This window comes from Artemia sp. Qi Xiang Cuo, chromosome 19, assembly GCF_049724085.1.
Source record: "Artemia sp. Qi Xiang Cuo chromosome 19, ASM4972408v1, whole genome shotgun sequence".
Taxonomy (NCBI): domain Eukaryota; kingdom Metazoa; phylum Arthropoda; class Branchiopoda; order Anostraca; family Artemiidae; genus Artemia; species Artemia sp. Qi Xiang Cuo.
In genome coordinates this window covers 46,927,154-46,944,467 of record NC_142812.1, presented here as the reverse complement: position 1 = coordinate 46,944,467, position 17,314 = coordinate 46,927,154, and the positions used below count along the sequence as shown (strand labels likewise).

Below are 17,314 nucleotides of genomic sequence, written 5' to 3'. Positions count from 1 at the left end.
CACAAAAATAGCCACTAAACTACTTTTTCGCTTTAAACACATGGTAGGCATTTCCTTTGATCGAAACTGGAGGAGGAGAGGGGCAACTTTATTGGGTCAGGGAGCATTGCCTGAGCCAATACTAAATTGATGAACAATAACTATGTATAAATCCTTACTATACACTTCGTGGTAACGAACTGTATAGTAAGAGCTATCCGGCTCAATAGTAACCGAAACTGTAAAAAACAGAATTTTGATACCAATAGATACATCTAAAGAATCAGAGTTTTATGCTGATTTTAAATATATAAGTTTTTTCAAGTTTAGTCTTGCCCATCAACATTTACGAGCCTGCAAAAATTTGCCTTATTTTCGAAAAAAGGAAAACACCCCTTAAAAGTCAAAGAATCCTTATGAAAATCCCACCATCAGATTCAAAGAATCAGAGAACCTTACTGTAGAGGGTTCAAGCTCCTGCCTGCAAAAATGTGGAATTTTGTATTTTTTGCCAGAAGAAAGATCACGGATGCGCGTTTATTTGTTATTTTTTTCCCCAAGAGGGATCGTGTCGACCCAATGGTCCTAGAATGTCGTGAGGGGGCTCATTCGAATGGAAATTAAAAGTTTCAGTGCCTTTTTTAATTAAAAAACAAAAATTATTTAAATTAAAAACTTTTTTTATTAAAATTCTACTAAAAACTACATTTTTATTGCCAATCTTGATGAATGCCAGCTATCCTAACCACTAGTATGCTTACCATTGTACCATCGGAGGCCTATGACAAATAAGTTACATATAATCACATTGAAAAGGTTACTGTTTATAATATGTTGAAAAGATACAAAGGGATGGATTTTTCTCGTATACATGACGTAATAACCATACATGACGTATTAAGTGAATACAATATGTATACACGTTTATCTTTCGACAAATGTTTACTATGCGCCAGTTGATCGAGAAGACGCGAGAGTTCCACCAAAAAGCGTACATCGCATTCGTGGACTTTAAGGCTGCCTTCGATTCTGTTGATCGCCGTTCACTTTGGCTGATACTAAGAACTACAGGTCTACCCAAGAAATATTGCTCACTCTTTGAAAAGCTGAATGAGGATACGGAAAGCTGCGTGCAACTCAATGGAAGACGGAGTCCCACATTCCCGGTGAAGACTGACATCCGGCTAGGTTATGCTACCGCTCCCGAGCTTTTCAACTGCGTCATAGACCATATTATGACCAGCACGATGAATCGCCTTCAATTCGGTCTTCAGTTCGGAGACCGGGTACTCTCTGATGCTGACTTTGCCGACGACATAGCGCTAGTTGCGAGCACCGTCGATAATATGACCAAAGCTCTCCAGGTGCTCTCAGAAGAAGCCTCGACAGTTGGACTGAAGATCAACTGGCAGAAAACCAAAGTTATGCTCCTTGAGTCCCCCACGGCCCGTTCTGCTGTAAAGGAAGTCAACATCGGAAGCAACCGAGTAGATGTGATTGAAGACTTCACTTACCTGGGATCTATTCTGTCGAATGATGGCTTGATCACAAAAGAGCTTACATCTCGAATTGCCAAAGCTTCAGCACTTGTTGGGAGACTTAGCAGCATCTGGCAAAAGCCAAACATAAGCCGCATTACCAAAATGCGCATCTACAATGCGTCAATCAGCACCGTCCTGCTGTTTGGAGCGGTGACGTGGCCAGCTGCCAAATCTATCCTCAGTGCCGTCGATATTGCTCAGATGAAACATCTCCGAAGAATCGAAAAACTTTACTGGACTAACTTCGTTAGCAACCAGACCCTCCTATCACGTACGGCTCAAACTCCTTTCTTGACTCAGCTCGCCCAGCGTACTGTTCGGTGGTACGGCCACCTCCTTCGCATGCCACGTGACGCCCCAGCACGGGTCGCATTCGACTTCGACCCCACCCTACACGGATGGAAACGACCCAGAGGACGTCCACCTACTAGGTGGAAAGACAAAGCCGATGAATTCCTCACCCAAGCCCACATCCCGGTGGAAGAAGCTGCGATCATGGCAAGCGATAGGTCAACCTGGAGGCGCCTAGTCTCATCGTTCTCTACGCCAAACCCTCGGCAGGAGCCTTAAGTCATGTTAAGTCAAGTATCTTTCGACAAGAAATTTTTATTTTACTTTTGTTTTCAGTTCAGGTATTAGTTAAAGGCAAAATTTCAATTTCAAGTCAAAATTTTCTGACCAGCAATAGTTTTCTACAGCAATTATTTATTTATAAATTACAGGGTGGTTAGAGCAGCGGACCTCCAATCATATGGATTGGGAACCTGCAAGATTTTTCGCTTTTAATGGGGCTGAAGCACTCCTAGACCCCACCGTGTGGACGTTTATGTGCACAGATGTATCTTATTCCATCATTCCATTAAAAATGGTTTCATGTTCTGTTTAGTTAAAGAAAACCTAAATCAATCATTTCTTTTTCTAAACTGAGTACCATTACGGTTTTACAGGTCCTGTAATTTAAACCTTTTCTTTAGAATAAAAAAAATGCAGCACTGGTCTTTACAGTCCCTACCGGTGGTACTGTTCTCCGTTCCATGGCCCTTCAGCCAGGAAGTGCAATGGGGGGTTGGGAGCCAGCCTTCCTGTGCTTTCAAACACCCTTCCTGTTTACCTTCCCCGAATTTATCCAGACACCCATTTAGAGCTGGGTCGACTCTGGCTGAGACTAAAGAGTCACACCACTACCTCCTATTCCAAACCAAATAACCCGCGACACCATGGCTTGAACCCTTGTACTCACGGACAAAGGATTTCAAGTCTAGCGCGCTAACCACTCGGCTAGGACGACTCAAAGCATAGGTGATCATCTTTATTACTAAAACCAGAATATTCTGGACTGTATCCTTAAAAGATCCAACAATTTCAATTAAAATTCAAATTTGTAGACAGGTCAGCAAACAAACAAAAGTTTGATAGACATACCAAAATTAGTGCATTCTGACTCAATATGGCCAATCATATTGCACTGATGACATTTCATTTTTCTCATTTTCTGCTTCCATATTTGTCTCTTGAGCTTGCTCCCTTTCATTGATCTTTTGCCGCGAACGAAAATCTTCTTTTTCAGATTAATTTTGACATAGTTCTGATTTGCTGTTCCATCAGCTACTTTTCTAAAAGGACAGTAATAATGTAATCATACCTTCACAGAGAGGTAAATAAAAAAAGGAATTCAATCTGAGAATGGTCGGGAGATTCTCCTCCACCAGAAAAGATAAAGAATAGTAGCCTAAACAACGGTTCTGGGGGTAACCCCCCACTCCTCTTCCAAGAAGAAATCGTGACCCCTCTAAGGACTGGGCCTGTGTACCTTTGAAATTAGTTAACACAATAAAACGAAAAAAAAGTAAAAAAGAGAAAACGAGGATTATACAATCCAGTGAAAAATATGGACTAAAATGCAAATATTTCGGTCAAGACCTCCGCTTGACCGTCCTCAGTGCAAGATAATAACATAAAAATTACTAATAAAAACCCAAGGATACTATACAAAAAATTCAAACCTTAAAGCAAAGCAGAACTAAAATTTGAAGACCCTTTCCATGTAACGGTGAAATGGTAACTGAATGAAGAAATACAGTAATGAATGGGGATTCAATTTTTAATTTATACAGAGCATTTTTATAAGCTAAACGCTTTCCAGGTAAAACATCATCACAGATTAGCTTAGGTTGCAAAATGTGATTTTTTTTTTATTTAAGTAAAAACGATCAGAATTAATTAGTTCAGAATTAATTGTATAATCCTCGTTTTTCTCTTTTTTACTATTTTTTCGTTTTGTCATGATTAGCCAGTGTGGTCTCAGAAATTGTTTAACACCAAACAGGTTAGAAACAAAGGTTATATAAAGTATACTGGCAGACACAGGGGGGGGGATTTCCTCCCTGGGAAAATATGAGACCTCAGCCCCAGCATGCATTTGGCTCCACTTTTCCTCACCTGAGAAAATCTTCTGACCCCTCTCCCTGTCCCCTGTCCCCTCTCCCCCAATGAAAAGTATGAGATCATTGTATAACCTAAATACGACGAGCAGGGTAACTTACACAGAACATCTGCATCTGACTAAACAAAATAGTCGAAAGATGGGGTTGTTTTGATTTAATTCAAAAGTATACATGTTGCTACATGTTTGACACATATCTAATAGACGCTTGTCATTATTTCAGGTTAATTTGTTTTAATGGAAAAAAAAAGACGACTGAAGACAAAACAAAAAATGGTCATAATCAAGGCCGTATCCAGGGGAGGAGGGTTTGACCCTTCCCCCCCCCCACCCCGAAATGTTCGCGCGACTCGTAGTAACGTAACAAAAATGATAAAAAAAATTTGAAGCGTTTTTTGGTAAACCCCCTCCCCCGAAAAAAAACACTTTTGTAACTCCCCCCCCCCACAAAAAAATAATCCTAGATACATCCCACCCTGGTCATAACAAGCGCTTTTTTTATTATTGACGGTTTTACCTTTACGTTTTTAGCCAGTAACTTTATCCTTTACAGGCAAGAATAAAGTTTTCCGAGACGAATGAACACGGATGCTTCGTTCACTTATTTCTTCTCTAAGGTGATTGTATAAAATCAACTTTCCTAGAACACCCAGAAAAGGCTCATTTGAACATGAATTAATGGTTCTAGAGCACTGTTTAAGTAGCCTGTGGTGTCAATCCACAAAGCCAGTGGTGTCAATCCACAAAAATTAAGGGATGGGAGGGGAACATATTTTTCAAAATCTACGGGGGGGGGGTAAATTTGCACTCTTTTTTCAAATTTTTAATGAAAATACCAAAAAAAGCATTTTAATCGAAAAAAATAACTGGAAATCAAGAAAAAAATGTATTAAGCTTCTCAGCTTCAGAGACCCTAATGCCTCTCGGCAGCGACTTCAATCGTAAAGATGCACGTATTCTATACAAAATGAATAGTTAATGTAAGTATTTATTTTAAAGCTTCATTTAAACAAGTTGATCCATTTGAGGCATAATAAAATCATGTACAGTCATGTATTCTTGTGCATCAGCTGTTATAGTAAAGGGCGATTAGATCTTTTTGTACACGGAGAGAGGCAACCTGAGGCCTCAAGTTTCCAGAAACCTCAGGGAACTGGGGCATGTTCTAACAGGAACTTTGTTTTCATCAGGACTTAAAGGAAAATATTTCTCAATTTCCTTTCATATACATTTTCCATATTTCCTTGCTTCTCAGAGGGAGGAGGACCTTCAAATAAATTTAGAAGGTGGTATAGAAGGGGGGGGATTCATTTCCAATCTAGCTTTATTCCTGAAAATATTTTTAAGGGATGAGTGGTGATAGCTCCCCTCTTATTCCGGATTTCTTTTTGTGCAAAACATAAGATCAGATTAATGTGCTTACCGGCATATACAAGTTGAATTTTATAAAATTGAATTAATTGAATATAATTCAATTTTATAAATTGAAATAATTTCATAATTTTATGATTTTATAAAATTAATTAATTGAATATAAAATTGAATTTTAAAAGGGTTTGAAAGAGGGAAAGCAACACCTGTCAATAAAAACTCAAACTCTAAAAAAAATAAAACTGTGATTAGAACGCATGCAACAGCAAAATCTTTGATTTATGCTGGTTTTAAGTAGGTAAATTTGTTCATTTTAAAGTTACTTATCAAAGCTTTTTTAAAATGAACATTTACACAATTTTGGAAACGGGAATCACACTCTTTCCAAAAAAAGGAACGGTCCAGATACAATCAAACTCAACATGTTAGAGAACCTTAAAGCCACTATCAACAAGATATGAAAAATCTTACTTTTATATAGAAGTATAGTAACGCCATCCCTAGTCTGGTGACCTAGATGGTGACCATCCATAGTCTGTAGTGCTAAATTATTAAACGAAGGTTCATTCGAATAGATACCTAAAGATCTAGTGCCCTTTTTAAGTAAATAATTTCAAAAGAGCAAAGTTTTTTCTGATTGAAGTGCGGAGTAACATTGAATATTAAAACGAATAAAAGTTATTGTTTCGCAGTTCATGCAACATATGCAAACAAAACCGGTTCAATAAAAATGAGTCGTGACATTCCCCCATATTTTAGAATTTTGAAAAACTAGCGACTTTACTGAAAATAAAAATTGACGCATATAAAAGGACGTTGACTTAGGAACACAAAAGTCCGTGACCTGCAAAAAAAATAAGACCCTTAAATGAAGCTTATATAACAGAGACTTTAACAACAGCCTTTCACCAGTGATGATATCCAGAACTTTAAAAGTATAATTTTTACTCTAAAAACTCCAGCAAGCTGTTTTCAGTAATGAGTAGGTTTTCTAAATTTCCATAAATATGGGGAAATATCACGAGTCAGTTTATTTGTGCGAGTTTTGTAAATATACGATGCATACACTACGATGCAATAATTTTGTTCTTATTAAATTTCAACACCGCTCTTTACTTCCATCAGAATTGTTCTTCTTTTTTTTTTAATTAATATAAGCTGGGATGAATGAAGTAACTTTTGCTGTTTTAAGTGGTGAAAAGTGGAGGGAAGGGTATTTGCCGCCCCCCCCCATTTAGATTTATAAAAATACCTTTGTGGGATTTACATTTAAAATACTTTTACCAGCAAAAGTTTAATCTTCATTGGATTGCCACAGGCTACTCACTGGCCAGCTTGCTCACACAGGAGGCCAAAGACAATCTCAATATCTCAATTTACTGTCCAACTTTTGATAAATTCAATCAATTATTATTTGATATGTAATTGAATCTTTTAAAATATGTTGTGGGTTGTGATAAAGATTTTGAGGAATAAACAAAGTTCTAAATATAATAAATTAATTATTTACAATAAAACAGGATTTTCTATGTAGGGCTTATGTGAGCAGAAGTTCTTGGAAGAAAAGATACCTGTACTGTAGGATTGCAAATGCATCAAATAATTTATTTTTTTTTAAATAAAATTTGCCTGGTATTGAAACTAGATAATTTTTGAACAGTTTTGTAATTGGGGTGAGATTATTCCAATTTCTCTATATTGCAGCTCTGAAATGTGAAAGGGTTAATCAGTATTTCCCTTCAAAGTTCCCAGACGGAAGTGCTAATGGTTGCAAACTATGTAAAACGCCAGGGTTGCCAACCGGACGCATTTTGTCAAAAGCACTCATTCCCATGTGCTGGGGAACAATGACATAAAAGGGCAAAAAAGTAAAACATTTTGTAAATTTGGGACACAAAGGGCAAAAAAAGGACACGTTTTGTACATTTATAACATAAAACGAAACATCCTCCAAATAGAAATATATTTTGATAACAAAAATGTCACTTTTCACAAAGTAGTGCTTTTTCTCGTCTTTTTTTTTCTGTTCTGAGCATCCAGGTTTTGCCAGAGATGTCGAAAGTAAAGGATTTTCTCAAAAATAAGGGATTTACTTGTTGATATAAGTTATGTGCTTTCACACTATGTCATTTTGCGTGAATGTTTATATGGATTTTTTTTTCGTTTTCTTATATTTGACGTTAACTGTTCATTTTGAAAGAGGTTTATAGAGCGTATTTTGGTCAGTAATACAACTGGTAAAAAATAACCTTTAGTTTTTGAGATTTAAAGATGGACACGTTTTAGCTAAAAATGACACATATTTAGATGCTCAGGGGACACACTCATGAACTAAAAAGTAGGCACCCCTGGCAAATACTGCCATACAACTATAAACAAATCCATCATTTCTCTGAGGAGGTATTAACTGTAGAGGTAGAAAAAAATAAGAGAGGACAGATTTAGTTATTAACAAGGAGATAAGACTAATTTTTTTCTAGTGAAATAAACAGATATAAACTGTCCGTTACCACTTCTGTTGGTAGATTTGAATAATGAGAGCTAAAGGTAGTAGTCTATGTCCGAACCATATTATAGTCATATCATTCAAGAGAAATTGAGAAATAGTGGCCAAAAATTTTTTTTTTCAAATTTCGAACTCTTTCCTTTCCACCCAAAATAAATTATCTGCCTCCCCTGCCCCCTTAAGTGTTGCAAGTGCCCCCTTTGTAGGGCAAAACATTACGTCTTCGATGCAATCAAACATTTTCAACATGTAAAACCACTTGGTACTGCAGCTGAAGTTCATTAAAAAGTTCATTTGTAAATTATGCAAATGTATATGCCGAAAAAAAATCAGGTTCTGATGAGGTTGGAAGATATCGTAAGGAAAGATTTAAGGGAAATGGGAACTCCCTGGGAGGGTGTAAAGAGGGACGCTTTGAATAATTAGTATGGAGTAGGAGTAAGCGTAGCTGTGTTGGCCTCAGGCGTTTTGGTGCTGCAGTGAGTTGTTAGTAGTAGTAGCAGTATTTCTGACAATAGTAGAAATGAGTTCCAGAGTAATATTTATGCATTGAAAGTATGAAAACTTTTCAAGAAAAGGATCCATGGGTAGGGAACTCCTAGTTATCAATATTTTTGACATTATTGGGTATTTTCAGCCCATTGTATGCATCCTAGAGTAGTTTCTAAATCAATTGTCAAGTATTGTTAAATTCAAAGCTGGTTAATTCATTAAAAGGGCTGGATCAGAAGTTCAACCATTGTAGCAAGTATGGGTCCATGGGTATGGGGCTGCTGGTTATCAATATTTGTGGTATTTTATTGAGCACAGCAACATTACATGCAGTCAAAAGCAGTTGCTAAAGTATTATCAAATTCAAAAGTTGTTTTACTTATTAAAAGTGTTGAATATGATATTCTGCTGAGCAGACATTAGAGGCCATACTATTGAGGGGTAAGAATATTTTTTCTTATTCCTTTTTGCGTGCATCATAACTGTCATTCTAAATTAAAAAAGAATTATCATAGGCAGCGCGATAGTGCTGCCTAAGTAAAGAACGATGTGGGCACAATATATTATTTATTTTTCTTCTTCTTTCTCCATACCCGGGCACTTCGTAACAAAGAAGTTGTCGTAGAAACTTCGAAAAGGGCTCATTCGATTGGAAATTGGAGTGGCTAGTGCCTTTTTTAATAGTCGAAAGTGATTGGAGGGCAGCTAGCCCCCCCCCCCCCCATGCCCATCATTCCCCTAAACACATCCAATCAAAATTTTGAGATAGCCATTTTGTTCAGCATAGTTGATTTCCAGACAGAAAATACGTTTTTGAGGAGGACACTCCCCCACAACCCTCGGGGCAAGGGTTTTAAGTTATGCCCTGAGGGCATAAAAGAACGATGTTGGCACAATATATAATTTTTTTTTTTTTTCCTTTAGAGCAGGGCACTTCGTATCGAAGAAGTTGTTGTAGAAACTTCAAAAAGGGCTCATTCAATTGAAAATTGGAGTGGCTTGTGCCCTTTTCAATAGACGAAAGTGATTGGAAGGCAACTAACACCCCTTCCACGCCCACCATATCTCGAAACACATCTAATCAAAATTTTGAGATAGCCATTTTGTTCAGCGTAGTTGACTTCCAAATAGAAATTATGTTTTTTAGGAGGACACTCCCCCACAGCCTTCAGGACAAGGGTTGTAAGTTATGCCCTGGGGGCATATAAGGTTTTTGTAAAAGGCGTTGTCGTAGAAACTTCAAAAAAGGCTCATTCGATTGGAAATTCAAAGGGCTAGTGCCCTTTTTAAAAGTCAAAAGTGATTGGAGGGCAACTACCCCCCCCACGCCCATCATTCCCCCAAACACATCCAATCAAAATTTTGAGAAAGCCATTTTTTTCAGCCGAGTTGATTTCCAGATAAAAAAAAAATGTTTTTGAGGAGGACACTGCCACAACCCTTGGGTCAAGGGTTGTAAGTTATGCCCTGGGGGCATATAAGGGGTTTATAGAAGGCGTTGTCGTAGAAACTTCAAAAAAGGCTCATTCGATTGGAAATTCAAATGGCTAGTGCCCATTTTAATAGTCAAAAGTCATTGGAGGTCAAATAGCCCCCCCCCACGCCCATCATTCCCCCAAACATATCCAATCAAAATTTTGAGATAGCCATTTTGTTCAGCGTGGTTGATTTCCAGATAGAAAATATGTTTTTGAGTAGGACACTCCGCCACAACCCTCGGGGCAAGGGTTGTAAGTTATGCCCTGGGGGCATATAGAGTTTTTTATAGAACGCGTTGTCATAGAAACTTCAAAAATGGATCATTTGATTGGAAATTGAAATGGCTAGTGCCATTTTTAATAGTCGAAAGTGACTGGAAGGCAACTAACACCCCTTCCACGCCCACCATTTCCCGAAACTCATCCAATAAAAATTTTGAGATAGCCAATTTCTCCCACGACGTTCAAAGTTCAGGAAATTATACCTTTGAGTAGGACACTCCCCCCACAGTCTTCAGGGCATGGGTTATAAGTTATTCCCTGGGGGCATATAAGGTTTTTATTAAAATCTTTATCGTAGACACTTGAAAAAAGGCTCATTCGATTTGAAATTCAAAGGGCTAGTACCCTACTTAATAGTCGAAAATGATTCGAGGGCCACTAACCCCCCTCTCACGCCCTCCTTTTTCCCAAACACATCCAATCAAAATTTTAGATAGCCATTTTGTTCAACGTAATTGAAAGTTTTGGAAATTAGGTCTTTAAGGATGACAACTCCTCGCCCACAGCCCTCAGGGCAGGGGTTGTAAGTTATGCCCTGGGGACATATAAAGTTTTTTATAGAAAGCGTTGTCGTAGAAACTTCAAAATGGCTCATTCAACTGGAAATTGAAAGGGCTAATGCATTTTTTAGTAGTTGAAAGTGATTGGATAGCGACTGACACCCCTCTCACGCCCGCCATTTTCCCAAACACATCCAATCAAAATTTTGAGATATTCATTTTGTTGAGTATAGTTGAAAATTCTGGAAATTAGGTCTTTTAGGATGATAACCCCCCCAAAGCCCTCAGTGCAAGGGTTGTAAGTTATACCCTGGGGGCATATAAAGTTTTTATTGAAAGCGTTGTCATAGAAACTTCAAAAGGACTCATTCAATTGGGAATTGAAAGGGCTAGTGGCTTTTTTAGTAATTGGAAGTGATTGGATAGCAACTGACGTCCCTCTCACGCCCACCATTTTCCAAAACACATCCATGTTTTGAGATGTCCATCAAAATTGTGAGATGTCCATTTTGTTCAACGTAGTTGAATGTTCTGGAATTAGGTCTTTCAGGATGATAACCCCCTAACCTAATTTTGAGATAGCCATTTTATTTAACGTGGTGGGAAGTTTTGGAAATTAGGTGTTTAAGTATAACAAACCCTCCCCCCCACAGCCCTCAGGGCAAGGGTTGTAAGTTATGCCCTGGGGGCATATAAAGTTTTTATTGAAAGCGTAGAAACTTTAAAAGGGCTCATTCAATTGGAAATTGAAAGGGCTGGTGCCTTTTTTAATAGTTGAAAGTGATTAGACAGAGACTAACGCCCCTCTCACGCCCACAATTTTCCGGAATATATCCAATCAAAATTTTGAGATATCCCTTTGGTTCCACGTAGTGGATAGTTCTTAAAAATGGGTTTTTGAGGATGATACCCCCCTCAGAGCCCTCAGTGCAAGGGTTATAAGTTATGCCCTTGGGCCATATAAAGTTTATATAGAAAGTTGTTATAGAAATTCAAAAAGGGCTCATTTGATTGGAAATTGAAATTGCCCTTTTTAATAGTCGAAAGTGAGTAGAGAGTTCTTAACCCCCCCCCCCCATACGCCCACCATTTCCCCAAAAAGAATCAATCAAAGTTTAGAGATAGCCATCTTATTCAACGTAGTTGAAGGATCTGAAAATTATGTATTTACGGATGACAAACCCCCCAGAGCCCCAAGGGCAAAGGTTGTAAGTGCTGCCCTGGGGGATTATAAGGTCTTTATAGATATAGTTGTCGTAAAACTTCAGAAGGAGCTCATTCAATTGTAAATTGAGAGGGCTAGTCCCTTATGTAATAGTTGAAAGTGATCGGAGGATAACTAACCCCCTCTCACGCCCACCATTCCTCCAAACACATCCAATCAAAATTTTCAGATAGCCATTTTGTTCAACGTAGTAGAAACTTCTGGATATTAGGTCTTAGAGAATGACACCCCCCAGCACTCAGGACAAGGGTTGTAAGTTATGCCCTGGGAGCATATACAATTTTTATTGAAAGTTTTGTCGTAGAAACTTCAAAAGGCCTCATTTGATTGGAAATTGAAAGGGCTAGGGCCATTTCTAATAGTTGAAAGTGATTGGAGAGCGACTACATCCCCTCTCATGCCCACCATTTCCCCAAACGCATCCAATCAAAATTTTGAAATAGCCATTTTGTTTAACGTAGTTGAAAGTTTTAGGAATTCGGTCTTAGAGGATGACAACCACCCTAACAGACCTTAGGGTAAGGGTTGTAATTTATGCCCTGGGGGCATATAAGGTGTTTATAGAAAGCGTTGTCGTTCCCAATAGGGCTCATTCGATTGGAAATCGAAAGGCCTACTGCCATTTTTAATAGTCGAAAGTGATTGGAAGGCTTGACATTTTTATAGTAAAGATTGATGTGGGTATAATGTGTTATTTTTTGCTGTTGTTGTTGTTTAGACAAGGGCAGTTCGTATCGAAGGAGTTGTCGTGGGAACTTCGAAAAGGGCTCATTCGATTGAAAATAGAAAGGGCTGATGCCCTTTTTAATAGTCAAAAGCGATTGGAGGCCAACTAATCCCCCTTCCACTCCCACCCTCCCACGCCCACTCACCCATTGGTCCATTATGTTTAAAAACTAAATGTTGCCTTAAGATCAAATTAAAATACACTGTACTGATGCTAATTCCCAATAAGCCATCTCAGCAGTTTCCCAATAAGTACTGAGGGTATTATGTTCAAACTTTTGGGGCTACTTCTGCTCTCAAAATTTAACCAAATCAAAATAGCGTAAGTGTATCCAAGCTATCAAAGAAAGTAAACATATTTTTCTGAGAATGGTATCAAGTTTTCCATTTCAGGTCAACTAGAGGAGGTATGAAACTAAATTAAACAGTACTATTTCGGTCCTGATTTTTAATAGGGTGTATGTTGTTAAAAATTGCTGAAAATTTTTCTCCAGCATACAAATAGCAGACCAAACTATAAATTCTTAAAAAACGAAAATATTTAAAGTATTATTTTCTTTTTTCCTGAAAAGACAGTCAATATAAAACGAACAGAAATTAATTAAAGAAACTTTTCCATAAATTAAGTTTTTCAAAGAAAAGTTAAGGACTCCATTAAACAAAAAGGAGCAAAAATAAAATCTACCAATCGTGAAACTACCACAAATCAGCATCGATAAACAAGTGAAACCCAAAACGAACAGGAATTATAATAAATAACTGAGTCAAACTCAAAACGAACAGAAATTAACATGATTAGGGCTCAAAACCCCTATGCCTTCCCAGGGCCAGAACAAAATTTGCACTTTACTGAAAAAATACAAATGAATATGCATAGTCAGTTTAATATAAATATATTGATATTTAGTAATAAAAATTTTAATATTATTTGATTTATAAAAGTAAAAATATTTATATTTTTTTCAGTAAAGTGCAAATTTTGTTCTGGCCTTGGGAAGGCATGGGGGTTTTGTGTCCAACTTATGTTAATTTCTGCTCGTTTTGAGTTTGACTCAGTTATTTATTGTAATATCTGTTCGTTTTGGATTTCATTTATTTATCAATGCTGATTTGTGGTAGTTTCACGATTGGTAGATTATTTGATTTTATTATTGCTCATTTTTTGTTTAATGGAGTTCTTTACTTTTCTTTGAAATACTTATTTTGTGGAAATTTTTTTTTAATTAATCCAAGAAAAAATTATTTACAAATACTGATAAGCTTCTACATTACACTTACTTTTGAAACCTTTCTTCTGTACTGTTAATCTTAGTAGGAGCTGGCTTTGATTTTACTTTATATAATGCTGTATCAGCTATGTCTAGAATAGAATCATCCAAATTCCTGAATTCTTCTATTTCCTTGTCACACTCCACTGATGACCTTGCACAACTAAGCTCTGCGTTTAATATTGTTTCACTGCTTGTAAATGAGGATTTATCATTTTCAGCACCGACTTCATTGCTTATACCAGATGGCATACCCAAAATCGACTTCCCAGCTTTGAAGTTACTGACAATAGATCTATTGTGCTTGTCAAGGCTAAGAGAACAGTTTTTAATCTTTGATTGATTAGCAGAACTGACTATCTTAATGGGTTTGATAGCTGACAACACTGGTGGATTGTTAATATCATTGGCAAGAGTACCCTCCATAACAAGAGCCCCATCTTTTACTGAATGAGACTCTACGGCTTCCAAACCCAAGGCCATTTTTTTATTTTTTGTACCACACTTTTGAGTAGCCTTGCCATAAACTGGATCTGATGTTATATTTTCCAGTGTATTATTTTTTGTTTCTGAACTTGTTGTAATACTAGAGCATGATAGAACTGAATAAGTTTCAGAACTTGTTTTGGGTAGATTTTTCCCGTAAGACTTTATAGTTGATTCACAATACGTTTGGTCAGTTGGTGTGTTTTTTATTTGGGTAAAATCTTTTTCCGAGCTAGTAGTGCTGCTACGACACAAGGGGCTTGAAAAACTCCTTGAGGTGTTTTTGTGGAACAAATTACTATCTGGCAGCAAAGTATTGAAGTTGTAACCATTTGTATCAGACACCAATGGGTTATTCGCATTAGATACACCATTATGAGGAGTTGATACCATATAAGACAATTTATTTATCTTAGACTCTACTTCAGGGAGTGATTTTGGACTTTGTGATACTGAGCTTGTAGCAGATTTTATGTCGGTATCCCAATCACCATATCTTCTTTTATTTTGGCTTATACTAAATCCACTTAAGTTAGCCTGAAGTTTATGGCTCCAGCCCTCAAAAAGAGCAGGGGGTCTAGTTGCAGTTTGAAATTTATCTCCTTTTTTAGCCTTGTTCTTAGAAGGTTGTATCCACGCTTTACTATTTATTTCATTCGCAAATTCATTGGTTTCTTTCCGCACTTGGTTTGCATCAGAATCCAAATGCTTGGAATCTGCTTTATTTTTCCAATATAGCTTGTAAGCTTCTCTTATGTTGTCTGGTGCATGTTTCAAATCATCCTAAGAAATAAAAGTTTAATTAATAAAAATACGGTAAGGTAAAAGAAGTTAGCTTAGAAGAAGTTGAAAAGCAACTAAAGAAAAGAAAGTTTAACAGTTTGATTAAAGAAAAAAGCAAAACTTGACTAAATGGTATTTGGAACTTTGAAGTCAAAAAGTCTGAAAAACAAAATTGATTTTATTCGTATAGAATTTTTATTAAATACAAAAGGAGGGGGAATTTTATGGCCTCAAATGTCTTTGTATTTACGAATTTGCACACACATTTTCCCAATTGGCATAAAATCTTCCCAAATCTAAGAAAATAAATAATTTCAATGACGACAAAACAGTTCCACGTCCACGGTCACTGACAATCCACGGTCATTTGTTGTTGTTTTTTTTTTTCAGTAAAGTGCAAATTATGTTCTGGTCTTGAGGAGACATGGGGGTTGTCAGCCCTACTCATAGTAACTTTTGCCCGAGTTGAGTTTGACTTGGTTATTTATTGTAATTTCAGGTCGTTTTGAGTTTCATTTATTTATTAATGGTGATTGCTGGTAGTTTTACGGTTAGATGGTTCTTGGACTATATTTCTGCTCAGTTTTGGCTTAGTAGAGCTCTTTAATTTTCTTTAAAAAAACTGTTTTGTGGAAGAAGTTTTTTTTAATTTATTTCTGTTCGTTTTTTATTGATATAGTCTTTCCCATGGAAAAAATAATATTTTATATCTTTTCAGATTTTTTTTTTATAAGAATGTATAGTTTGGCTTGCTATTTGTATGTTGGAGAAAATTTTTCAAGAATTTTTTATCCTGACACAAGTAATATTGTTTATTTTAAGTTTATACCTCCTAAAGTTGACCTGAAAAATAAGTCTAATATCATTCAACAAAAATTTTATCTATGCTCTTTGAAAACTTGGACACACTTCCACTCTTTTGATTTATTTAAATTGTAAGAGCAGAAGTAGTAATAGTAGTAGCCCCTAAAATTTCAAATTAATGCCCCAAGTCCTTCTCAAAATATTGCTGAGGTTTCTTATTGGCAACCATACACAGAGTGCCTTTTGATTTAGTTTTAAAGCAACATTTATTTTTAAAGCATATAATTGTGGGGGAGGGGGTTGACATACGCAATATCCCTAGAGAGATAGCTGCTGGACTGTTCTACTATTCTGGACAAAATGCCTGTCTCAAAATTTTGATTGGATGTGTTTAGAAAATGAATGGGCTTGGGAGGAGGGTTGCTTGCCCTAAACTCTCTTTTTACTTTAAAAAGGGCACTAGAGCTTTCAATTTTGAATCGAATTAGCTCTTTTAAAAGTTTCAATGATATTTCTAGCTATTATAAAGTAGCACTGCCTATGATATTGTTTACCTTCATGCATACAGTATTTTCGTTTAATTGAAACTTTCACTAAATGTTCCCAGAAAGTTTCATTTTAATACCCTTACCGTAATTAGTTACAAAAACTATAGTGGTAGCAATAATAGTATATATATTGCCTTTTCGTGATTTGAACGTCATTCTCATCAAGTCCTGGAATTTTCAACTTAATACAATTAACCGTTGCTGTGATACAGCTGACATATCCTTTTGATAGCCTGTATATTTGTATACTTTTATGATTTTCATCTTAATGTTCTTATCCTTACAAGTAATTGCAATAAGGGTAGTAGTTGAAGTAGCAGCAGTAGTAGTAGTAGTAAATGTGGCAGTAGTAGTAGCATTAGTAACAGCATGCATATATTGCCTTTTGGTTAATTGATCTTCAACTTTAAGCATTTTCTGAAAGTTCCAATATAATACCCAAGTCCATTCTTGAGATACGCTCTTTGTGCATGCACATAGTGTCTTTTGGTTTAGTTCAAACTTCTCAATATTTTAAATGTGGTTCTGTGGTTCTAGTAGTAGTAGTGGTTGTAGCTGTAGCAGTAGCACACAAATATTACCTTTTTGGTAAATTGATCATCTCCCTTAACATTTCCTGGAAATTACAAATTAATATACTCAGTCATTTCTGAGTTACGCCCTTTTGATAGTCTGTATACACATAATGTGTTTCGATTTAGTTCCACTCCCCTCAAACTTCTCTGAAAGGCTCACCTGAATTCCCTTTGTCTTTTTGGAAAGAAAAAGTCAAACATGGGTACCTTTCTCTATAACATACCGTACACTATATGTAGACGGTGAACGAATTGCGTAATTTACAGTCCTTGTTCTGGGGGCTGTGAGAGAGTTGACGTCCCCAAA

At 36.7% G+C, this 17,314-nt stretch overlaps 1 protein-coding gene across 1 annotated transcript in view; it reads right to left on the bottom strand.

The window, feature by feature from the left end:
• RecQ4 (RecQ4 helicase) overlaps positions 1-17,314 on the bottom strand; it is a 104,375-nt gene that overhangs the window by 75,937 nt on the left and 11,124 nt on the right. The window contains exons 2-3 of the mRNA XM_089105491.1: positions 13,822-15,080; positions 2,943-3,133 (exon numbers count right to left, since the gene is read on the bottom strand). Coding sequence (XP_088961617.1) covers positions 2,943-3,133; positions 13,822-15,080 — 1,450 coding nt within the window. The remainder of the gene's footprint in view (positions 1-2,942; positions 3,134-13,821; positions 15,081-17,314) is intronic.